A 23,377-nucleotide genomic window follows, 5' to 3' on the forward strand; every position below is an offset into this window, starting at 1 on the left:
GCTAGAATAACATGAACAAGGAAATCTACACAGTTTTTGTTCTGTGCTTATGTGATGATGGACCTTGGTTGAGCACGGCAGAGGAGTTAGTTAAGACATCTGGGTTAGACTAAGAGGGGTAAAAAACAAGGGTGATATCCTGCTAGGAGTCTACTACAGGCCACCTACTCAGGTGGAAGAGGTGGATGCGGCTTTTTTAAAACAACTAACGAAGTCATGCAGGGCCCCAGATTTGGTGGTGATGGGGGACTTCAACTACCCAGCTATATGTTGGGGAAACTAATACAGCAGGGCACAGACTATCCAGTAAGTTCTTGGATTGTATTGGAGACAATTTTTTATTCCAAAAGGTTGAAAAAGCTACCGGGGGGAAGCTGTTCTGGATTTGATTTTAACAAATAGGGAGGAATTGGTAGAGAACTTGAAAGTGGAACGCAGCTTGGGCGAGAGTGATCACGAAATCACAGAGCTCACAATTCTAAGGAAGGGTAGAACGGAAAACAGCAAAATAGAGAGAATGGATTTCAGGAAGGCAGATTTTGGTAAACTCAGAGAGCTGGTAGGTAAGGTCCCATGGGAAGCAAAACTGAGGGGAAAAACAGCTGAGGAGAGTTGGCAGCTTTTCAAAGGGACATTATTAAGGGCCCAAACGCAAGCTATCCCACTGCGTAGGAAAGATAGAAAATATGGCAAAAGACTGCCTTGACTTAACCAGGAGATCTTGCATGATCTCAAAATAAAAAAGGAATCATGTACAAAATGGAAACAAGGACAAATTACAAAGGATGAATATAGGCAAACAACACAAGAATGCAGGAGCAAGATTAGAAGGGCTAAGGCACAAAATGAGCTCAAACTAGCTACAGGCATAAAGGGGAAGAAGAAGGCTTTTTATAAATATATTAGAAACAAGAGGAAGACCAGGGACAGGATAGGGCCATTGCTCAGTGAGGAGGGAGAAACAGTAACAGGGAACTTGGAAATGGCAGAGATGCTTAATGACTTCTTTGTTTCAGTCTTCCCTGAGAAGTCTGATGAAAGAATGCCCAACATAGTGAATGCTAGTGGGAAAGGGGTAGGGTTAGAAGTTGAAATAAAAAAAGAACAAGTTAAAAATCACTTAGGAAAATTAGATGTCTGCAAGTCACCAGGGCCTGATGAAATGCACCCTAGAATACTCAAGGAGCTGATAGATAAAGGCTCAGATACCTCCTCTATCATCTTTGGAAAATCATGGGAGACGGGAGAGATTCCAGAAGACTGGAAAAGGGCAAATATAGTGCCCATCTATAAAAAGGGGAATAAGAATAACCCAGGAAACTACAGGCCAGTCAGCTTAACTTCAGTGCCAGGAAAGATAATGGAGCAGTTAATTAAAGAAATCATCTGCAAGCACTTGGAAGGTGGTAAGGTGATAGGGAACAGCCAGCATGGATTTGTAAAGAACAAATCATGTCAAACTAATTTGATAGCTTTCTTTGACAGGATAAGGAGCCTTGTGGATAGGGGAGAAGCAGTAGATGTGGTATACCTAAACTTTAGTAAAGCATTTGATACAGTCTCGCATGATATTCTTATAAAAAAAATAGGCAAATACAATTTAGATGAGGCTACTATAAGGTGGGTGCATAACTGGCTGGATAACCATACCCAGAGAGTAGTTCTTAATGGTTCTCAATCCTGCTGGAAAAGTATAACAAGTGGGGTTCCGCAGGGGTCTGTGTTAGGACCGGTTCTGTTCAATATGTTCATCAACGATTTAGATATTGGCATAGAAAGTACGCTTATGAAGCTTGCAGATGATACTAAGCTGGGAGGGGTTGCAACTGCTTTGGAGGATAGGGTCATAATTCAAAATGATCTGGATAAATTGGAGAAATGGTCTGAGGTAAACAGGATGAAGTTTTAAAAAGGACAAATGCGAAGTGCTCCACTTGGGAAGGAACAATCAGTTTCACACATACAGAATGGGGAGAGACTGTCTAGGAATGACTACAGCAGAAAGGGGTCTAGGGGTGATAGTGGACCACAAGCTAAATATGAGTCAACAGTGTGATGCTGTTGCAAAAAAAGCAAGCATGATTCTGGGATGCATTAACAGGTGTGTTGTGGACAAGACACAAGAAGTCATTCTTCCGCTCTACTCTGCGCTGGTTAGGCCTCAGCTGGAGTATTGTGTACAGTTCTGGGCACTGCAGTTCAAGAAAGATGTGGAGAAATTACAGAGGGTCCAGAAAAGAGCAACAACAATGATTAAAGGTCTAGAGAATGTGACCTATGAAGAAAGGCTGAAAGAATTAGGGTTGGTTAGTTTGGAAAAGAGAAGATTGAGGGGAGACAGGATAGCAGTTTTCAGGAATCTAAAAGGGTGTCATAAGGGGGAGGGAGAAAACTTGTTCTCCTTGGCCTCTGAGGATAGAACAAGAGGCAACGGACTTAAACTGCAGCAAGGGAGGTTTAGCTTGGACATTTGGAAAAAGTTCTTAACTGTCAGGGTGATCAAACAGTGGAATAAATTGCCAATTGAAGTTGTGGAATCTCCATTGCTGGAGATATTTAAGAACAGGTTAGAGAGATGTCTATCAGGGATGGTTTAGACTTGGTCCTGCCATTGGGGCAGGGGGCTGGACTCACTGGCTTCTTGAGGTCCCTTCCAGTCCTAGTGTTCTATGATTAAGACATTGTTTAAAGATAGAGAGACAATGTACTGTATAGCAAAGGACAGAGGCAGCATAGCCAGGAACAATGGAGTGGTCTGGAAAGAAAAAGGGAAGATATTATTCAGTTAACACACAGCTTCATATATTTTCCCCACACTTTTGCCACAGAAACTGTCATGGCCTCTGGGTGTAAGAGAGACCCTACCTGGCAACGTTTTGAAGAAACTTGTTCCCTGGGTAAAAAAGGAAAATGTGGCAAGCGTAAGCAGTGCCAGAAGAAGATGCAGGGTCTAGTGACAAAGATAAAACATCATAAGGAATTCTGCTTATTGGGAGAAAATGATGTGGGATATGGCTGAGTGGATCAATTGGTTAGTATCTTAAATCATTCTGCAAGACCCTCTCTATGCCTTTTAGTGTGTGTGATTTGACAAGTAAATTCCCAAACTGTTTGCTGTGTTGGATAGTGCTAGGAAAAAAGAAAGCTTAGCTTAGCTACTCTTTATGGCTTGTTTAATTAGTTAACTAGGTTTAGAAGCTTTCATCCAAGTACACAATACAAAAAGCTGCAGTCAGAGAAATCTAGAGTTGCCAGTTGCCACTGAGGTTCATTTTCTAATATTACATAACACTGGCCCCTTATTTTGCAACATCATGGTCACAAACCATAAGCGTGATGCCATAAATCTAAGTCCCTATTTTACTTTAGCATAACTCAGCTTTTCCAGGAGCAACCCATTCTCTATTTGTTTTCTCAAAAAAACAGATGTGCCAATGAATTCAACTGAGCTTACTCCAAAAACTAAGTGCACTCTAAGCACAGTCTTAGCTTTTTTGGTTACTTGATTTAAATCAATTATTTACATTGCCTTGATTTAAAGCAATCCATGCTGCTTAGGCCAGGGGGAGTATGTATAGGAGTGTCCGGAGAGGGGCATGGGGCGGCCCCAAGGCCAGCTGGGGCTGTGCTGCCCAGTGAGGAGCTGGAGTCTGGGACGACTGTGGCAGTAGGGCCTGTGCTGCTCAGCCCTGGTTGGCAGCTCCTCCCCAGACAGCTGGAGCCATGCTGCCTGGCCAGTGACTTCCCCTGAGGAGTGGGGACAGCAAGGGGGCTTCTTAGCCCTCCCGCCCCACACCACATCTGGCACTAGGGCCGGGAGTGGTTTGGACTGAGGCTTCAAGGCTCGGTGGGGGGGAGGGGAGCCCACTTGTGGCCGGTGATTTGCAACATGTAAGCCGTGTCTACACGTGCACGCTACTTCGAAGTAGCGGCACTAACTTTGAAATAGCGCCCGTCATGGCTACACGTGTGGGGCGCTATTTCGAAGTTAACTTCGACGTTAGGCGGCGAGACGTCGAAGCTGCTATCCTCATCAGGAGATAGGAATAGCGCCCTACTTCGACGTTCAACGTCGAAGTAGGGACCGTGTAGTCGATGCGAGTCCCGCAACATCGAAATTGCGGGGTCCTCCATGGCGGCCATCAGCTGAGGGGTTGAGAGACGCTCTCTCCAGTCCCTCAGCTCAATGGTGGCCGCATGGAGTGGCCCCTTAAAAGTCCCTTCCCCCTCCCTTCCTGTGCAGGAAGCTGAGGGAACGTGCAGGCGGCAGCCTACACACACGGCCAGCCTGCACGTCCCTCAGCCACCCAGAACAGGGCCAGCACCTGCGATGGCTGCCCGGCAGCCCCCCCAGCGCCCCCAGGGGACCCCCCCAGGGGAGCCAGAGCAGCCAGGCCAGCCAGCCTGGCAGCCAGGCTGGGAAGCGGCAGCGGGGCCCCTCCTGGACGGAGGCCGAGCTGCGGGACCTGCTGGGGCTCTGGAGCGAGGAGGAGGTGCTCCAGGTAATGGGGAGCAAGAGGTGGAACGCGGATGCATTCGCTCGGCTGGCCAAGGGCCTGGCCGACTGGGGTCACCCTGCCTGCACTCTTGACCATGTCAGGAGTAAGGTTAAGGAGCTGTGGCAGGGTTACGCCCAGGCCTGGGATGCGGCCGGCCGATCTGGGGCCGCCCCCGTCACTTGCCCCTTTTACAGGGAGCTCAGGGACATCCTGGGCCCCCGGCACACCTCCTCCCCTCCGGCCACCCTTGATACCTCGGCCGACGAGCCCCAGCAGGCCCTGCAGCCGGAGTCCGTCCCGGAGGTAAGCCCCGCACCCCGGAGGCCCCCCCTGGAGCCCACCCCTGGGCCATCGCGGCAGGAGGAGGAGGAGGAGGGGAGCTCCTCCTCTGCAGAGTCCGGGCTGCAGATCCTCCTCCCGCCCTCCTGGAGCAGCAGCCGGGCGTCCGCCCCCCGAGGATCTCCAGACCGTGGGAGTGGACCGACAGGTATGTACCCCCCTCTGGTGTACACCCCCGGGGTTGAGGGGCAGGGGTAATAGATATGCGCCCAGGGCCCCCCCATATGCCCACATGGCCATGGCCCCAAGGACAGCAGGGCCATGTCCCTCACAGCAGTGCATCAGCCCCTGCCCCCCCCACCACACGACAGTGCCATGGCCCATCCCCGGGGCAGGGGGGAGCGGAACCTCGAGGGTCCCCCGGGAGGAGGGGGTGGGACACCCAGCAGCAGCAGCATGTGATGGAGTGGGGGGAGTGCAAAAGGGAGACTCAGGCTAGATATGAGCAACAAGCTGAATAGCTCCCAGGGGCAAAGGATGATCCTGGGGCTACAGCTGGCAGGTGACATCTCTGCCCTGAACAAAGAGGAGGGAGGAGCCGAGCTGGCTTTGAATCGGGGCGGGGGCCGCAGGTAGAGGCTAGGGGAAGGGAGAGCTGGAAGGCAGCCAGCCTGAGGAGGGGGAAAGCCACACCCCAGAGGGGCACCCCTTGGGGTCTTCTCCCCAGGATGGGTTGGAAGGACTGTCTCTGACTGCTGTGCAGTCACTCCCGAGAGAAACCGGGCATCTGTGGCCTAAGAAACCTCTCCTGTCAGACCCTGCTGAGTGAAGTGAGAGTCACTCCCGCCAGGGAACAGGGTGCAGTGCAGGGGGACCCCATAACCCCATCCATCACAGTAGCATCTCCCGGGGACGGGGATGGGGAACCTGCAGCTCAGGGGTGGGGGGACAAGGGTCACGGCTCGGGGCCCACACTAACGCCTGTCTCCATTCTTCTTCCCCCCCTCCTCCTGTGTTCCGCAGCTGCACCATCGGAAGGACCGGAAGAGAGCGCCGGCGAGGCATCAGTGGTCCCGGAATCCCCTCCGGGGCCATCGCTCCAGGCAAGCCCCTCGGCGGAGGACCGACCGGCCCCACGGCGGGCTAGACAGCGGACCCCGCAACAGCACCCGACGGCGACGGACCCCCAGCTGCTGGCCATCCATCGTCGGCAGCTGGAGGTCGCGGAGCAGCGCCTGCGGGTGGACCAACACTGCCTGGACCTGCAGGAGCGGGCGCTGGCCTGGCGCCAAGAGGCATGGGGGGCCTACATGGAGACATTCAACCGTCTTGTGGACTACCTGGCCCCCCATGCCGCATCAGCCGCTGCAGCGCCCGCCCTGCCTGCTCCACCCGCTGCACCACCTGCTGCTCCGCACGTCGCCGTCCCGTCCGCCGTCGCCCCGCCACCCACCACCGAGGGCCGGACAGCCGAGGGACACCTGGGGCCAGCTGAGACTCGCCAGTCATATCTTCCGGTCCACCCGGCCCCCAGCCAGCCCCGGACAGGGCTGCGGCCGAGGCGGGGCTCCCGGCCGCCCACCCCCAGTGCCGGACTTTAGGGGTGTGGGGCCCGGGACGTGCCCCCCCCCTTGTATATAGTTATATGTCCGAAAAGAGGATTGTTATTGACCCATTTCATTTATATTTGTGCCCCCCCTTTGCCCCGTCCCCCCCCATGTAAATAGTTCTCCCCTTCCTTATCATCCCTGGTTTTCTTTTTATTGACCAACATATCTGTTATGTGCAATCTTTTTTATTATTGTTTTATTTGTACAGAATACTTTTGTTAGAAGAGGTCTTGTATATAGTTTGTTCTTGTTTTAATTATAGTTAAAAAAAAAAAAAGTTCTAAAAGAAAAACCAGTTTAAGTTCAGCCACAAGTGCGTGCTGTCATTTGTCCAGGAAAAGTGGGCGGGGGAGTGCGGTTGGGTGCTCCGTGGTGTGGGCGTAGGGGCAGGGAGTGTTGTGGAGGAAGGGGTGGGCAGTGGGGGGCCTGGCAGAGTTCACCCCGCGGCCTCATCATCGAAGTGGGCCCGCAGGGCCTCCCGGACCCGGGTCCCTTCGGGGTCCACCTGGCGACTGGGGGCAGTGGGTGGCTGCAGGTCGGCCCTGCCGGCCTCCACAGCCCAGCCCTGAAAAAAGGTCTCCCCCTTGCTCTCCACCAAATTGTGCAGGGCGCAGCAGGCACCCACAATCTGGGGGATGTTGTTGGGGCCCGCATCCAGACGGGTGAGGAGACATCTCCAGCGTCCTTTCAGGCGGCCAAATGAGCGCTCCACCACCTGGCGCGTGTGGTTCAGGCGCTGGTTGAAGTGCTCCTGGCTGGCGGAGAGATGGCCCATGTACGGGTGCATGAGCCAGGGCCGGAGTGGGTACGCCGCATCTGCGATGACGCAGAGGGGCATGGTGGTGTCCCCCACAGGGATCTCCCGCTGGGGGATGTAGGTCCCCGCCTCCAGCCGGCGGCACAGGCCCGAGTTCCGGAAAACCCGGGCGTTGTGGGTGCTGCCAGGCCAGCCCACATAAATGTCCTGGAAACGGCCCCGGCTGTCCACCAAGGCCTGGAGGACCACAGAATGGTAGCCCTTGCGATTGATGTAGCGTCCTCCACTGTGATGCAGGGCGCGGATGGGGATGTGAGTCCCATCCAGAGCCCCGAAGCAATTGGGGAAGCCCAGGGTGGCAAAGGCCGCGATGGTGGCATCTGGGTCCCCCAGCCTCACGAGCCTGTGCAGGAGCATGGCGTTGATGGCACGCACAACCTGCAGGGAAAGCACATGGGAGAGCACCAATGAGGGGTGAGCAGGGTGTGCGTGGCCCTGCCCTGCCCTGCCCGCCGATCCCCTGCCCTCCTCTGCCCGGGTCCCCCTCCCCTGCCCTGCCCACGTGGGTCCTCTTACCTCCATGAGGACAGCCCCGACGGTGGCCTTGCCGACACCAAACTGCTGTCCCACGGATCGGTAGCTGTCTGGAGTGGCCAGCTTCCAGACAGCGATGCCGACCCATTTCTCCACAGGGAGGGCACGCCGCATGGCAGTGTCCTGGTGCCTGAGTGTGGGGGTGAGCCACTGGCACAGCTCCATAAATGTCTGCCGGCTCATCCTGAAGTTCCTGAGCCAGCGGTCGTCGTCCCACTCCTCAAGCACCAGCCGCTCCCACCAGTCGGTGCTGGTGGGGTAGCTCCACAGGCGGCGGCGTGTGAGGCGGGTGGGGGGGCAGGGTGCTGCAGAGTTGGGGGTTGAGCCCTGCTGCCCTGGGGCAGCTCCTCCTCCGGTGTGGCAAGGAGGTGCTCAGCTGCCTCCCGCATGGCATGGGTCAGGGCGAGCCCTGCTCCTGCCGGGAGGGCTGGGTGGACCTCTGGCTGTGGCTGCTGCTGCTGCTGGGGGATCCATGCCTGCGTCGCCCAGGGTCTGTGTGCCTATGGCTCTGCAGACCGCGTGCTGTGCAGGCTGTGTGTGTCTGGGAGGGGCCCTTTAAGGGAGTGGCTAGCTGTTGCCCCGGAAGCGCTAGTCCGCCCTGTGACTCTGTCTGCAGCTGTGCCTGGCATCCCTATTTCGATGTGTGCTACTTTGGCGTGTAGACGTTCCCTCGCAGCGCCTATTTCAGTGTGGTGCTGCCCAACGTCGAAGCCGAATGTCAACGTTGCCAGCCCTGGAGGACGTGTAGACGTTATTCATCAAAATAGCCTATTTCGATGTCTCCAAATCGAAATAAGCTACTTCGATGTAGGCTTCACATGTGGACATAGCTGTAGAGTCACTTTCTCACCGGTACAGCTGCCCCTGTAGTCACTCTGCAGCATAACTGTCTCCTGTGCTTGCTGCTCCCTGTGGTCATTACAGCACATACCTGGCCCTGCTATCAGAACCCTTCTTTTCCAAACAATCAGACTCCAGGCACATCCTATTGTCCTGGCACAACCAAACACTGACCTTGGTTTAAGTTACGCTAAGAGAATGCTGCATACCAAATTTGGTGGGCCTCACTCTTGTCATTTAGCAGAAGTTCCTGAATAAATGGACTCTCAGATGGATGGACAGACAGACACGCATTTCTGAAATATAGGGCAGGTTATCTGTACTGCCATGGCAGAGTTGGTGACAGATGTCTCCAGGCTCTGGGCAATGTGGGGATGGTCAGCCCCAGACCCCACCTCCGGAAGGCACAGGACCTTGTGCACTTTTATAGCTGTGTTGGGATATTCTAAGTTGCACCTTTCTGGTCTGGGACCCTCTGGACCTGACCAGTCCTGAACCAGATCATTTTGGCAGACTGGGGCAGTCAATAGCAGCTGCAGTGCTCTACTCTGACAACAGCAGAGGAGCTGGCATTGATGGAATGGGAAGATGCTTGGGGAAAGAGACTGCAGAACCCTGCAGCTGGGGACCAGGAATGAAACCCTGTGGCCAGCAGAGCAGGTCGGTGGCTACTGGCAACACTCCCAGCCTGTGCCACCAACCATAGTGTTGTGCTATTGACTAGAGGGCTCTGCTTTACAGACCCAAGCCACTTCCCCCAAACTCCACCTGTCTCACTCTGTCTACCCCTCCCTCCCTGCCACTGACCTTGAACATCACAAATCAGCTGTTTTCAGAACTCTGGAAGCTCTTGGAAGGCAGGGGAGGAGTTGCTGGGCTCGGGACCCCTGGCTTTTCACTGTGACCTTGCCAGACACGGGAAGTCCAGATTACAGACTTCAACCTGTACAAGTTGGAACCAATATCTCCAGCCAACAGACAAGGTTCTGGGTTTGCCCAATATATAGTTAAATTGCAAGTAACTATCTGATTGCAAAATAAAGCACTGAGCTTAAGGAATAAGAGCAACTCTGACCATGTGGTGAATGTTACAATTCATGCCTTGCTTTTGCTGGCATACAGCACAGCTGTTCTGCTAAAAACAGCAATATCAGCAGCTCATGTGTGCTGATAGTGGAGCCTTATTAATATTTATGCGAACAGCACTGCTCACAGGAATAATAAAGACGTACCAAACAACCCATTAGTATTGTTAATTGCTGGGTCTAATATTTATCAGCAGGGCACCACTTGATATGGTGTAGGAGGGCACTTCCCCCCCCTCCCCACCCCCATGGGTTTGATCTGATAGCTCAGTGGTTAGCGCATTAGCCTTGTAAACTCAGGGTTGTGAGCTCAGCCCTTGAGGGGGCCTTTTGAGAGCCTGAGGTAGGTTAAGTTTAAAAAAAAAAAACCTGTCAGGGATGGTGATAGGTCCTGCTATGTGCAGGGGACTGGACTTGATGGCTTCTTCAGGGCCCTCCCAGTTCTGTGAGATATTTGATATGTATAAGGCAACTACCTCAGGCAGTAGGTTTCTGGGCAGCTGCCTAGTGTGGCAGATTTGGTCCAGCTGCCTCTCTATCATGACAGAGGGCAGCAGTGTGGCCAAGCCTGCAGCTGTCCTAGAGCAGCCTCTGGCACTGCTCTCCTTTCCCACTGACTGGACAGGGTCCAGCATGAATGCACTGGACAAGAGCTGAATGGGGCATGAGGAAGGCTCTGATCCTGTCCCAGGACACCACACCACCTTCTCCCGAGAATGGGACAAGCACCTCCTCACCCTCCTCCTGGATGGGAGCCCTCTGATCAGCCATGGCCTCAGCAGGGAAGTGGATGCAGGCAAAATTTTGCCCCCCTCCCTCTGAATTTTTTTTTTGAAATGATATTCCTGTTTATTACAGTAGTGTTGAGAGGCCAGGTAAGAACAGAACCGCATTGTGCTAGGTCCTGTACAAAAGAGACAGCCTGGCCACAAAGAGCTTGGACTCCAAACAGATGAGAGACACAATGCCAGGGGAAAGCATGAATCTCATTCAAAAACAGTTGTTCACACTGAGAAAAAGTGGATTTTTTTTTTTTTAGAAATTGCCACATGCCCCAAAATTGTTGTGTTGCATGTAACTCACTCTCTCTTTCAATTTCATCCTTAGCCAGTCACATGGGATTTAGACAATGTAAATCGACTACAGAAGAATAAACACTAATGCTCTTTTCCTTATGAGCAAATCATCAGCAGGCTCAAACATGCAGAGTCTCTGAAGGATTGATGCGCCGCCAGAGTGACCGCAGGTGATGGCCTTACCGCAGGTATTGTGTAAGGAAGTTCCCAGATGTTGCACGGTTCTGTTGATCCACAAATCAATGTAGCAACCCCATGGAAGGCACAGGTAGGGATAGGGCATGTACCTTCCATGCATCACTTGAACGTTTGATAGCATGCTGGAGTGTTTTTGTCGTCTCTGACGTGGCCAAAGAGACAACACAGCTTTTGGATGTAATGAGTGATAAGAAGAAGCCCAGAGTACTGTGGGTCTGACATTTTGCACAGAGTGAAACTATTTCACGCTCAAAATTTGGTACTGGCTGCACTCTGGAATGCCTCCAGCTGCTCCAAGCCTGTCTGTAAGGTAGTCCAGGTTTTGACTACAGGAGGTACATAAAGGTTTGCTAGATCCTCACTCCATCTCAGCTTAAAGATGGTACAAACAAAGAGGCTTATTTAATCTATCTATACATTGCGCATCACTGCGGTGTCTGGTTACCGATCTAGGCATGCAGTGGGCTTTAATGATGAAGCAGGAATATTGTTTCTTCTAATGAGCTTCTATTGCACCAAGGAGAAACAGCTTCACAAGTTTCCCTGCTCCTTGCTGAAAGGAACAGTCTTGCTTCTCTCAACAGTGTGTACAGTACTCCACTTGCAGCAAGTCCAAAAAGTGACCTCAGGCCCAGGCGGTGAGTGACCCCAGGGTGTGGGAAAGCAAACTCCCCCGCTCTGCCCCTTCTGTCCAAGGCCTTGCCCCACTGTGGCAACTGTTGGCCTCTGCTCCCCCACACCCTTCCCCACAAGGGAGCTGCTGGTTCTTGCCCCCTGCCCTACAGTAGCACACTCAGCATGGGATAGCATGGCCCCTGCCTGCCCCAGCTCTGGCACTCTGGAGAGCTGGTGAGCGGTGCGGCTGCAGCTGGCCCCAGCCCTGGAGCTCCAGAAAGCCAGCAGGTGGCCCAGCTGCAGCGGCTGCCAGCCCCAGAGCGTTCCAGCAGGCAGCACAGTCCCAGCCTCTCCCAGCTTCAGAGTGCTGGAGACAAGCGTACCTGCCATGCTTGCTGGCTAGGCTTGGCCCAGCCTCTGCCACTGCAAGAGCAGGCTGGGGGAAGGAGCTTGGGAGCCTTTAGTGGTGCATGAGGGAGGGCAGGTAAGGTAGTTTGGGAAGGTATTGCCTACTCCTGCCAATGACACCCACTGCCTGTGACCTCAGGCAGCCTTCATCAGCTAGAAGAATGGGAGCCATGAGTGAAAGAGGAAGTGAACAAAAATAGATTGCTCACGAGGATTCCGATAGGAAGAGTCTCAAGTGAGCTAGACAGTCTCTTCTGTGTGTACCCCAGTGAGAGTAAAACCATGGCCAGACCACTGGTCTATTGTTCTTGCTACAGCAGTTTCCATACTCGCATCTTTGCAATCTTTTCAAACTATGGGGAATTTTTTTATAAGAATGAAAATGTCACAGTGGTTTTTGCTTCCTCCTTTCCTGTACAGACTGATTGGGAGGGTATGTTGGTTGCCTAGGAAACTGCTGAAGGAAAAATTTAATTGGATGTGGGGCCAGAGTGAACATCAGCATTGTGGGCAGAGAGAGAGAGAGAGAGAGAGAGAGAGAGAGAGAGAATATGCATGCCCACAAAATGTAAATACTAAATGCTCTGACCCAGATCCACAAGGGTATTTAGGTTCCTAACGTCCATTGATTTCAAGGCTTTTGTGGACCGAGGCCTTTGTCTTTTTATTTTTAATAATCAAAGAAGACATTCATGATATGTTAGCTACGGTAATTCCCTATTATATTTTTTCTATCTACCTATGGTCTGTGGTCAATATTTAAAAAAAAAGGGAATTTAAAATTAGGCTTCTAAATTCATATTTAGCTACCTAAAGCATTTTCCCTTTGTTCCAGTACAGATGTTACTAGGTGCTTAGCACTTTTAAAAAGCAGGCCACCTTTTCAGTCATTTAAATATGCTTTTGAAACACCTGGCTGCTAAGCCCAATTTACATACATGAAGGAACAAGTACAGAGAGGTTAAAATGACAGTACACTTCAGGATGACAAAAGTATGTGTCTGGCAGATCTAGGAATACAATGCAGTTTTCTTGGACTCACAAACCCATGCTCTAACCATGGTGGCATCCTAGCTCCTTAAAGAACTTTTGATAAACATTCAGTCCTCACAGGACCAAGATCATTATCTTGGCAACATAAAGCAAACACTCTCTAATCCAGCTGTTGATGTAAGCGTACAAGTAGAATACTCTGAATTCACAAGTATTAAATCATTAGCTATTGCCAGGGTTGGTTGTCAAACAATATTGTTAAGCAGCATGGCATTGTTACGTGCAGTAGAAATATACTATACTAGAAAAAAATTAAGAACACCAACATGAATGCTTTAGCATTCAAAAAGAGAACTTGAAAAGTCTGTTCTCAAGATGATGCAAAAATCTCAGACCAAGGACAATCCCTTCATAGTTACACCCATGTTTTGCTACAGCGAATGTTGTAGTAATAGCAGCATGGCAAAGGTGGGAGGGCTGATCCATGATAATTCACACCAACTGAGAATCTGCCCAGGAGTATCCTTAAATATCCCCAACTTGGCAGGAGGCACCTCCATCAGAGCAAATTGAGAGACTCAAAATTAGTGGCCACTTTTGAAAACTTGTGACCAAGTGATTTGCCCAAGGCCACAGCAAGCCAGTGTCGGGGACAAGGACAAAACTCAGTAGTCCTGACTTCCAGCTTTACTCTCCAACCATTAGCAAGTACTCTCTCCTTTTGTTGTAAGCATCAAAACAAGATTTGAGGTGAAAGCAGCTGCTTTACAAGACATTTTATATAACTGATTTAAACACAAACAAAACAAACTATTGTTAATTATAGAGTCCTTTGCTTCCCCCCCTCCCTGCCCTATGTTACACCTCTGTAATTACTGCATTTGTAAATGACCATTTCTCATCAATCTGATGATACAGTTAACGGCACATATCTTCAGCTTCCCAACTCCAGCCCCATTCCCAGCAGCTCTGCTTTCAACACTGAATCTGCAACCACTGCAAGTCTGTCATCCATTTTAGAAAGGGAATTAATTATTTCTGGTCAAATCAATGGAGAACTTACCAAGCAGAAAAAATCATTCCATGTTTCTTACACGATGAACACAGCGGTTGGCGAGAATATTTTCTCAGTATCTCTGGGGTCAGTGAAACAAATCTGAGGCTCCCTATCAAATTTTTAAATTGCCCCCAATCTTCTGTTAGGTCACCTGGTGGGTTTTGTTCCACAAGGAGATAGGTAGGGGAGGATACATGAAATGTTAGAGAAGGAACACATGCTCAGTTGAATGGGGCGCTAACAATGGATAAGCTCTTTGTTGTGCTACAATTAGTGCTTAGAAAGCAAGCAAGCAAGAAATCCTTGACTTCCAAGGGGCCTAAGCTATCACTTGAGTATCACAAAGACCTCTCTGAGCCCAAAGCAATGCCACACCTCTACAATACACTACACAGGTATTCACTCTCACACTAACTTTTCTACTTTTTCTGGATATGGCCAGTCTCCATAACACAAGGGGCTCAAGTCAAGAGGCTTATGCACCTTTTGGTGCTGCCATAAACAAGAAGCATATAGGGTTTATTAATGGCTGAAAACAGGAAAAAAAGTGTCCTCACCTAAGCAGGCTTCAGCCTATGTTAATTATGGCAGAACTGGAACCAGGCATGGGTGGAACAAAGAAAAAGTCAATACACGCTCTACTGCTAAGCTGCAGTTTTCAAAAGTCATAATGGCAGCGTGGCATATTTCCATCTAATACCTTCTTCCCCAGTTTATTCAGTCTTTTGGAAAAAACAAACAGATTTAAGGTTTTGGCTACAACTAGGTCACTTGAGCTCTTTCCACTCACTTGATCAGGGAAAATTAGGTCATGTCTCACAATTGCATACTGACAACATTGCAATGCAATGTGAACTATTTATATTAGTTTTAGGGTCAAACAAATTATCTGTTGTTATGTCTTTGAAAGTGAAAATACCATGGAAGTCTTTAGCATTATAATTAATTTGCTAAGCCAGAAAATAACAAATCACTGAAAAATCATCAATTAATAATTGGATTAGCTGTTTTGCATAACCTATCAGGAAAACAGTGTGCACTCAAGTTTCTTACATCTGAGCATGTTTTCAACCTACTGGTCTCAAACATACACTTTAGAAGATGTGGTAGGGTTCTGGTGAGTCTACAAAATGACTGGACTTTTTTTCCTTTTAAAAGTTGTGCATACATAAAAAAAATGTGATCAATAGCAGCAAGCCTAGCATCCATTTTGAGTCACAATCCTGTGTTCAGATTACATACTGTATGTGGTGTGGAAGCCTGACTTCAGCATTCCAGATGACAATGGATCTGTAAATTTAAACTGTGACAAAACTATTCTAGTACAGAAGCCCTAACTGCAACATACCTTCACTTTATTAAGATGGAGGGGGGTCTAAGATCAGCTCCTCAAAGTTATTTAGGTGGCTAGCTAACACAAATTTTACAGGAACTTGGGCACCTAACTATCTTAGGGGCTGTGGTGACTCCCAATTAGTGTACAGAATGGGTGTCCAGCGACTGAGGTTTTCGTCCTGATTTGTCCTTAATTTTTTTTCCCACCATCTATGAAATGGGATTAAAAACCATGTTTGTTTGTATGTGAAATGCCATATCAGTGAAAAAAATCTGTCATAATTATTACAGATTCATATCTACAGGTGTAGATGTGAAACAAGTCCAGTATTTTTAGACTGACTTTGGTAGGATGTAGCATGCTGGAAGTTGTCTATTTCTCAAAAAATCTTTCCCCGGGGAGCAAAATGTATCAGGGGTTTGTCCTGATTGATTTTTGAGGTCTAAACACACAACAATAAAATCCTCTTCCCCAATCTGCTTTTAGCATCCCATCCATAATAAAAAAGCATAAGGAAATTTAGGACAAACAGCTAGGTGATGCAAAGTCATTAGCCTGCTTCAGAATTAAGTGATTGCAATGGCTAGAGGACTCTGATGCTACAGACGTCCCGGCGCTGTCTCGCCCCCAACCCTCATACTGCAGTGTTCACTGGTGATACAAGAAAAGAAACAAAGGGAGCCCAGCATCACTCATTTACCTAATGTTCATCGCTGCCTATAAGAAATTGTATGTAATTGCTTTGCAGGGCTGCAAGGCCGATCTCGTTCACCAGCCGAAGTTGGTCCAGGAAAGATGCTGCCTCCACCCCACCTTGTGGCCGGACGTGCCTGCGGGCGCTCAGCCCGCCCCCCCCGCCTCGGGGCGTGCCCCTTAGCGGCCGCAACGTTATACAGAGAGGAAATCTTTCCATGTGCCAGCTCTCCTGTTATGCCCGAACTGGGCAGCGGGTGCAGAGGCCGGGGGTGCCGCGCTCTGCCCCCTTCCCCCGCCGTAGGAGGGGGGAGGAAGCTGGGGGCTGCTCCTTGCCCCGCTCGCTCTGCACCGGAGCCCCCGCTCTGCGGCTGAGGCTGCAGCCCTCCCCCCCCACCCCCCCAGCATTACATCACTGCCTGAGACGGGCGGGGCCCTGCAGCCAGGGGGCGGGGCCAGCAGCCCCCTCTATAAAAGGCGGTGTCGGGGCGCGGCTCGGCTCTCAGAGCTGCAGGTGCCGGAGCGGTGCAGAGCGCGGCCAGCCGGGGGTGTTTGCTGCCGTGTGACTCGGGCGCCATGCGTGAGATCGTGCACATCCAGGCGGGCCAGTGCGGGAACCAGATCGGGGCCAAGGTACGGGGCAGGCGGGCGGGCTTGTGCCCTGGGGCTGGGGCGGCAGCTCAGCTGGCTGGATGCTATAGGCGGTGTTGACGTGTAAAGGCGAGGTCGGCGGGCGCTGCTAGAGGTTTGAGAACAGCTGATTGCCGCAAGCAGTGCTCGTGTGGCTCCTTCCCGTGACTCCGCGCATCAAAGCACCTGTTTCAGTTCCCCGCCCAGGCTCCCCCTCCTCTGCACAAACGCTGCTGGCAGGGGAGGGGAGGGGAGACGGGCTATTGTCTTGGTGTAAGGGTAACTGGGCTGCGCCAGCCCGACCACCGTGCTCCGAATTCACAATGGCTCGCCTCGCCTTGCTGGTGCAGCAGGCAACTCCCTGCAGGCTCCAGCTGCCTCGCCCCTGCCGGTATGCAGGGATGTAACCCGTGTTTGCAGCAACGTCAGAGATGTTTCAAGGGTGTCACAGCTCTGTAGGTTCTTCTGTGGTCTCACTGCATGCCCCAAGTGTCTGTGAGGGGAGGGGGACAGCTTGATTTCTTCTAGCAACCTAAATCACTTTGAAGACTACATCTGGTTAGAGACACTCTAATTGAAACCTGTGGTAACATTTCTGGAAGTGGTGTACTGGGTTACCTTATCCAGCCATTTTTTTTGCTGTGTGGGGCTGCCCTTTGCAGTTATTTCTTATCCATCACCATCATTCCAGCTCTACTTGTTTTCAGCTGCTTCTATGAGGTAAATCTCTGATCTGTCTCATCAAGGTGCAGTTATAGGTTAGGAGACTCTATTGGCCCCTATGCTGGACAGGGGGTCAGGTCATGGCATGTTGTTGACCTGTTGGATCACTCCTGACCCCCTAATACAATTACTATGTGCCTTTTTCCAAACCTCCTGTTTCAGTTCTGGGAGGTCATCAGCGATGAGCATGGCATTGACCCCACAGGCAGCTACCATGGAGACAGTGACTTGCAGCTAGAAAGGATCAACGTTTACTACAATGAAGCTGCTGGTAATTACTTTATTTCTTCACCCCCTCATAATTCCCCTAAGTAACCTAACATGTCAGGTGGAGGGGTGTACAATTCATTATACCTGGAAGAGCTTATTTAAAGAAATTGGCTCTTGCCCACTGAACCTTTGTTAAAGGGCTCTGAGTCTCCCCAGCGTGGCTCTATTTAACATGCTTTCCCTTCTTGTCACTGCATAATCTGTTCAGTGGGCTGGGTGGGAACTGCTCAAAGCAAAAGCAGCCTGTTGACTGCAGATCTGTAATGCTGGTTTTTGTTCCTCCCGCAGGCAATAAATATGTTCCTCGTTCAATCCTTGTCGATCTGGAGCCTGGCACAATGGATTCTGTCAGATCTGGACCATTTGGCCAGATCTTCAGACCCGACAACTTTGTCTTTGGTATGTAACTTTACATATAGCTGCAGCTACTGGAGTCTTTCGCTTCAGCACTGAATCCGAAACAACAGGAGAATTGTGTATATTCGGATCTCGTTACATAAATTGTGGGCTTTCCATGTTTTTGGGTTGTTTGCATGCAACAAAAAGGGAATCATTTAGCTTTAACTAACGAATCTGGAAGATCTGTACTCAAATGGAAACATGCTCACAATAGGGAGTTAATCATTGTAAAATGATTTTAGCTTTGTAAAACTATCTTCCACTGTCCATGATCTAGGATTTAATTGTATATCCTAGAAGTATGTAAAAAGGAGCTGCTCCTTCACAGTCTAGTGACTAAATCAGCATCTTTCCACACTGCCCTCTAGGTCAGAGTGGGGCTGGAAACAACTGGGCAAAAGGCCACTACACAGAGGGAGCTGAGCTAGTGGACTCTGTCCTAGATGTGGTAAGAAAGGAATCGGAAAGCTGTGACTGTCTCCAGGGTTTCCAGCTGACCCATTCCCTTGGTGGTGGCACAGGCTCTGGGATGGGAACGCTCCTCATCAGCAAAATTAGAGAGGAGTATCCAGACCGTATCATGAACACCTTCAGTGTAATGCCATCTCCGAAGGTATCCGACACAGTGGTTGAACCGTACAATGCCACCCTTTCTGTCCACCAGTTGGTGGAGAATACAGATGAAACCTACTGCATCGACAATGAAGCCTTGTATGACATTTGCTTCCGCACACTGAAACTCACAACCCCTACCTACGGCGACCTCAACCACCTGGTCTCCGCCACCATGAGTGGCGTGACGACCTGCCTCCGGTTCCCTGGACAGCTGAATGCTGATCTCCGCAAGCTGGCAGTCAATATGGTGCCTTTTCCTCGACTGCACTTCTTCATGCCAGGGTTTGCCCCGCTGACTAGCCGGGGCAGCCAGCAGTACCGTGCCCTGACGGTGCCAGAGCTGACGCAGCAGATGTTTGACTCTAAAAACATGATGGCAGCCTGCGATCCCCGCCACGGGCGCTACCTGACGGTGGCGGCCATATTCCGTGGCCGAATGTCCATGAAGGAGGTGGATGAGCAGATGCTCAATGTCCAGAACAAAAACAGCAGCTACTTTGTGGAATGGATCCCCAACAACGTCAAGACAGCTGTCTGTGACATTCCCCCCCGTGGCCTCAAAATGTCTGCCACTTTCATTGGGAACAGCACAGCCATTCAGGAGCTGTTCAAGAGAATCTCTGAGCAGTTCACGGCCATGTTCCGGCGTAAGGCTTTCTTGCACTGGTACACTGGTGAGGGCATGGATGAGATGGAGTTCACTGAAGCAGAGAGCAACATGAATGACCTGGTCTCAGAATACCAGCAATACCAAGATGCCACTGCTGATGAGCAAGGGGAATTTGAAGAGGAAGGAGAGGAGGATGAGGCTTAAGGCAGTGGCTACAAGAGGAACTCTGCTAAAGCAGGCATGTGCTCGGAATGAATTCTGATAGTGATGATAAAGCATGTTCTTCATTCCAGTATACTTGATTATTCTCGGTCAGCATTTTGTAATCTTAACAAAGATCTCTATGTAATAATTGTGAAGTCAAGTTTATTGGTGACTTTGATCTTAAAGTTTTTAAAATGGATAAAGGCATGTGTTCTACATAATGTCTTCTGGTTTGTTTCCTTAGAACAGGTCTCTTTTCATCCGTCATGCCTTTTTTGATTACAGTCACGTTACTGTCACACTCTGCACTTAATATGGAATTCAGGTATTTGCTACCTAACAACTCGGAGCCAGTCAAAGACAGATTTAAGGCTACTTCTTTAGCTACTCTTGTTGCAGACAAATTCACCTCTGCTCCACTATGTATTTCTCTAAGAAAGATACAGAATCTTAATTGAGCTCTAACGAGCACGAATGCAAGTAATTTCCCTTTACATTTTGTTGTAGTGGAAAATCAAACTGCAAATAAAATCAGTGATCTGACTTGGATAGGCCAGATAAGAGGAATACCTCCTTAATTACAGTAAGGAACTCTTACATAGTTTGTTAAACCAGTTATAGTAAGAAATCTTCTACTACTCTGTTGAATTCTTCTGCAAAGCGTAAATGAAGATTGTGCTTTCCTTCTGGCATCAGAAGCAACCTAAAAAAGATGGTTGAGTAAATTCTAAATGGAAACTTGCACATAGATACAACACACAGAGCTACTGTGTGACCCTAGTAACCAACTGCAAAATCTGAAGCAACTCTGGGGATTGTTTTTCCCTGGGGTATAAAGTCAGATTCTGGCTCTGCATGTTAAAAATTAGCTGAGTTATTCCTAGAGTTGAAGCCTTAACAGTGCCTTTGTTTCCCCACTGATGGAATTTAGAGTTGTAGGGATACAGGAACAGGATAGATGTTAGATGAATGCTAAATGTAAATCTCGGGGAAGCTTTCTATGAATCAGAAGCCAAAGAGTTAGTTTCTTTTATCTGATGAAAGGGGTTAACATGCCAGATGCACAGCACTTTTCCTCAGGGAAGACATCTCATAACCATCCTGCTGTTTAAGTAGTCCACTTTTTCAGAAGAGGAGGTGGCTATGCTGGAGTGAGTGGAGAGGATGCATGGTGCAGGCAATGTGACACTAAGGGTGCGTCTACACTATATTCCTGTTTTGGCAGGGTAATGCAAATGCGGCCGATCGGAAATACAAAGGAGGTCCTGATTTGCATACTGTGCACCTCATTTGCATAATGGTGCCACTGACCATTCTGGAAATGCTCTTTTTGGGGTGGGGGAGGAAGGAAACATTTTCAAAAGAACCCTTCTTCCTATTGTTTCAGGAAGAACAGTTCTTTTGAAAACAGTTTTTTTTCTTCTTCCCTTCCCCCAAGGAACCCCATCTATACAGCTTTTTTGAAAACAGTACTTGCAGAACAGTGAGGGGCTGCCATTATGCAAATTAGGTGCATGATATGCAAATCAGCACCTCATTTGCATTCCCTTCTAGGGAAATGTTGTGGAGATGCAGCTTAAGTGTCATAGCTCAAGGGCTTAGGGTGGCTATTTCTTAAATGTTGCTAAAGAAACAAACTAATCACAACAAAAATGCCTTTAATAGGGAATGTTTGTAAAGACAAAAGGAAAGGAGGGAAACTTTGCAGTCAAGCTGTAACTTGAACTACTAATTAAACATAATGGTTCTGGAAAGGCTTAATGCTGTAGGCTTATACATTCCTGACTGCAAAAGCCACAGTTACAGGGTCACAGTGATAAAAGTGAAGGTGACTCAGCTAACGGGGAAGTCAATGTGATAAAGTGCATTAAAACACTTTTTTTTTAAAAATTGACATAAAATGACCTTAGTTTGCTGTAACTTAGAACTAGATCACAGGCAAGTAAGGCTAATTTACTTCAGATGGTAGGAATCCAAAGAGGGGTTTAACAAGCTCATTGACTTCCCTTCTTGTAGCTTTCAAATTCACTATTGTGTCCCCTTGTAAGCATAGCAACCTCATTTTGTTGTGACTAAATTGTCATCAGGCATAAGTGCCATATCTGAAAGAACCTTTTCAGGGCTAGCCTTAAATCAGATGGTGTATACCTCCCCCTCATTCGTTAAATTTTTGAATACCTTATAGCACCCTCAGGCCTGTCATCTCAAAGACCTGCCTGCCCCTAAATTCAGCTCTGCTCATCTTCTACACTACACTCCTCAAAACTAATCTTGTGTGGCATGGTATAAAGCTTACCCTTGAGAGGTGCTAGGAGACTCCCCTGTCTTTCTCAAAGAACTAAGCTACTTAATTTCAATAACAGCACAAATATTACTGTATATACATCTAGCTCAGGGTCTGGAACAGAGGCTTGATTTGCTCAAGAATGAGCACAGGAGTTGAATGAATTTCTATCACATCAACTGCAGTGTTCCTTCAGTTTCTAACTTGACTGGAACTACTAACCAGTGAGGATGAAAGCACCATATGATGCTGGCTCTGTTGCTTTGGGGGAGAGGAGGGGTGGGGAACAGTATGGCTGACCTACTGTGTACCTTTCACCTCTTGTGGCTACTGAATTTGCTCTGAAGTACACACACAAATCAGTGTCTTCAAAAACAAAGGAATATATGTAAATATGCAGTATTAGGGAAGAAGTGCACTGGCTTCATTACCAATACTAAAACACTAACTATACAGTTATTGTACACAGCTGTGTGCTTCATCACCACAACTAACAAGACAATTTTGCTGCAATCTGGGAAAGCATACCATGTTGTGCCCAGGAGGCAAAGCAGGCAATAACTATTAAAGAGAATAGCCTATCCTTAATAACAACACGAAGTCTTGTGGCACCTTATAAACTAACAGATATTTTGGAGCATAAGCTTTTGTAGGCAAAGACCCACTTCCGCTTCTTTGCCCACGAAAGCTTATGCTCCCAACTATCTGTTAGTCTGTAAGGTGCCACAAGACTTCTTGTTGTTCTCGAAGCTACAGACTAACAGGGCTACCTCTCTGATACTTGAAGCCTATCCTTAAGGCACTCCATCATGATAAAGCAATAGTTCTCAACCTTATCTATACCCACAGTCCCCTTCAACGATGTGTGTACTTGTAACCCTGATACAAGTTCCTGGAGCCCAGGTTGTGAAGTCATATGCTAAAGTACTGACCTGAACGTGCTAGAGAACATCTCTCTCAATAGACTGAGTTCCTCTTCAAAAAAACAAATCTACAGAATCATAGACCTGGAAGGAACCTCAATAAGGTCATCAGGTCCAGTGCCCTATATTCATAGCAGGACTAAGAACAGGGGTGGGGAATCTACAGTCTGTGAGCTCTACCTGGTGTGGGGGATGAAGCAGCTCTGGATACTACAGGGAAGCGCTTCAGGCAGGCACTGCCTCCCCTCGTCACTCTCCTTGGCCAGGAATCATGGCTAATGGGAACTGTGGACAGGCAGTGCCTCCAGACAGGAATTCCCTGGAGAACACAGAGCCACACACAGATGCTTGATTTCCCCCCAAGAGCTGTGCCTAGTAGGCACCTCAATCCCCTGCCCCCTTCCACCCAGACCTGCATCCCAACCTGCTCCTGCACCCTACCTCCCACCCAGACTCCCCACCCCAAGGCCACTCGTGCAACCCCAGCCCACCCAGATCTTGCACCTCCATCCTGCTGCTGTACCCTATTGTCCTTACCCCAGCCTGTTCCCCAACAGCACCTCCCACACACTGAATCCTTCACTTTTAGTCCTGGTTCCCCAGAAGAGTTAATCCAGTCCTGGGGGTAAGCCCTGAGCGTCAGCACCTCCACGTCTCTGTGCCACTCTTGTGGGGCTGG

At 49.3% G+C, this 23,377-nt stretch overlaps 3 protein-coding genes across 6 annotated transcripts in view; 2 read left to right on the forward strand and 1 right to left on the reverse strand.

Moving 5' to 3' along the window:
- The window catches only part of BPHL (biphenyl hydrolase like), a 55,772-nt gene that overhangs the window by 6,542 nt on the left and 25,853 nt on the right, over positions 1-23,377 (reverse strand). The window contains exon 7 of one of the 4 annotated variants that reach the window (XM_074987749.1): positions 7,392-7,583. The exons of 2 other annotated variants lie outside the window; for them this stretch is intronic. In XM_074987749.1, the coding sequence (XP_074843850.1) occupies positions 7,541-7,583 (43 nt within the window). In that variant the 3' untranslated portion in view covers positions 7,392-7,540. Of the gene's footprint in view, positions 1-7,391; positions 7,584-20,055; positions 20,195-23,377 lie in introns of those variants that run through there. One more of the 4 variants, XM_074987747.1, reaches the window with a different exon arrangement.
- On the forward strand, positions 963-7,303 carry LOC142009537 (uncharacterized). The gene is made up of 2 exons (XM_074987745.1): positions 963-4,986; positions 5,802-7,303. Exons 1-2 carry the CDS (start codon positions 4,506-4,508, stop codon positions 6,377-6,379), a joined length of 1,059 nt encoding a protein of 352 aa, XP_074843846.1. The 5' UTR covers positions 963-4,505; the 3' UTR covers positions 6,380-7,303.
- LOC142009536 (tubulin beta-1 chain) lies at positions 16,567-19,491 on the forward strand. The gene is made up of 4 exons (XM_074987744.1): positions 16,567-16,673; positions 17,556-17,664; positions 17,952-18,062; positions 18,431-19,491. The coding sequence occupies exons 1-4, from the start codon at positions 16,617-16,619 to the stop codon at positions 19,489-19,491; spliced, it is 1,338 nt and encodes a 445-aa protein (XP_074843845.1). The 5' UTR covers positions 16,567-16,616.

The sequence above is a fragment of the Carettochelys insculpta genome, chromosome 2, assembly GCF_033958435.1.
Source record: "Carettochelys insculpta isolate YL-2023 chromosome 2, ASM3395843v1, whole genome shotgun sequence".
Classification (NCBI taxonomy): Eukaryota; Metazoa; Chordata; order Testudines; family Carettochelyidae; genus Carettochelys; species Carettochelys insculpta.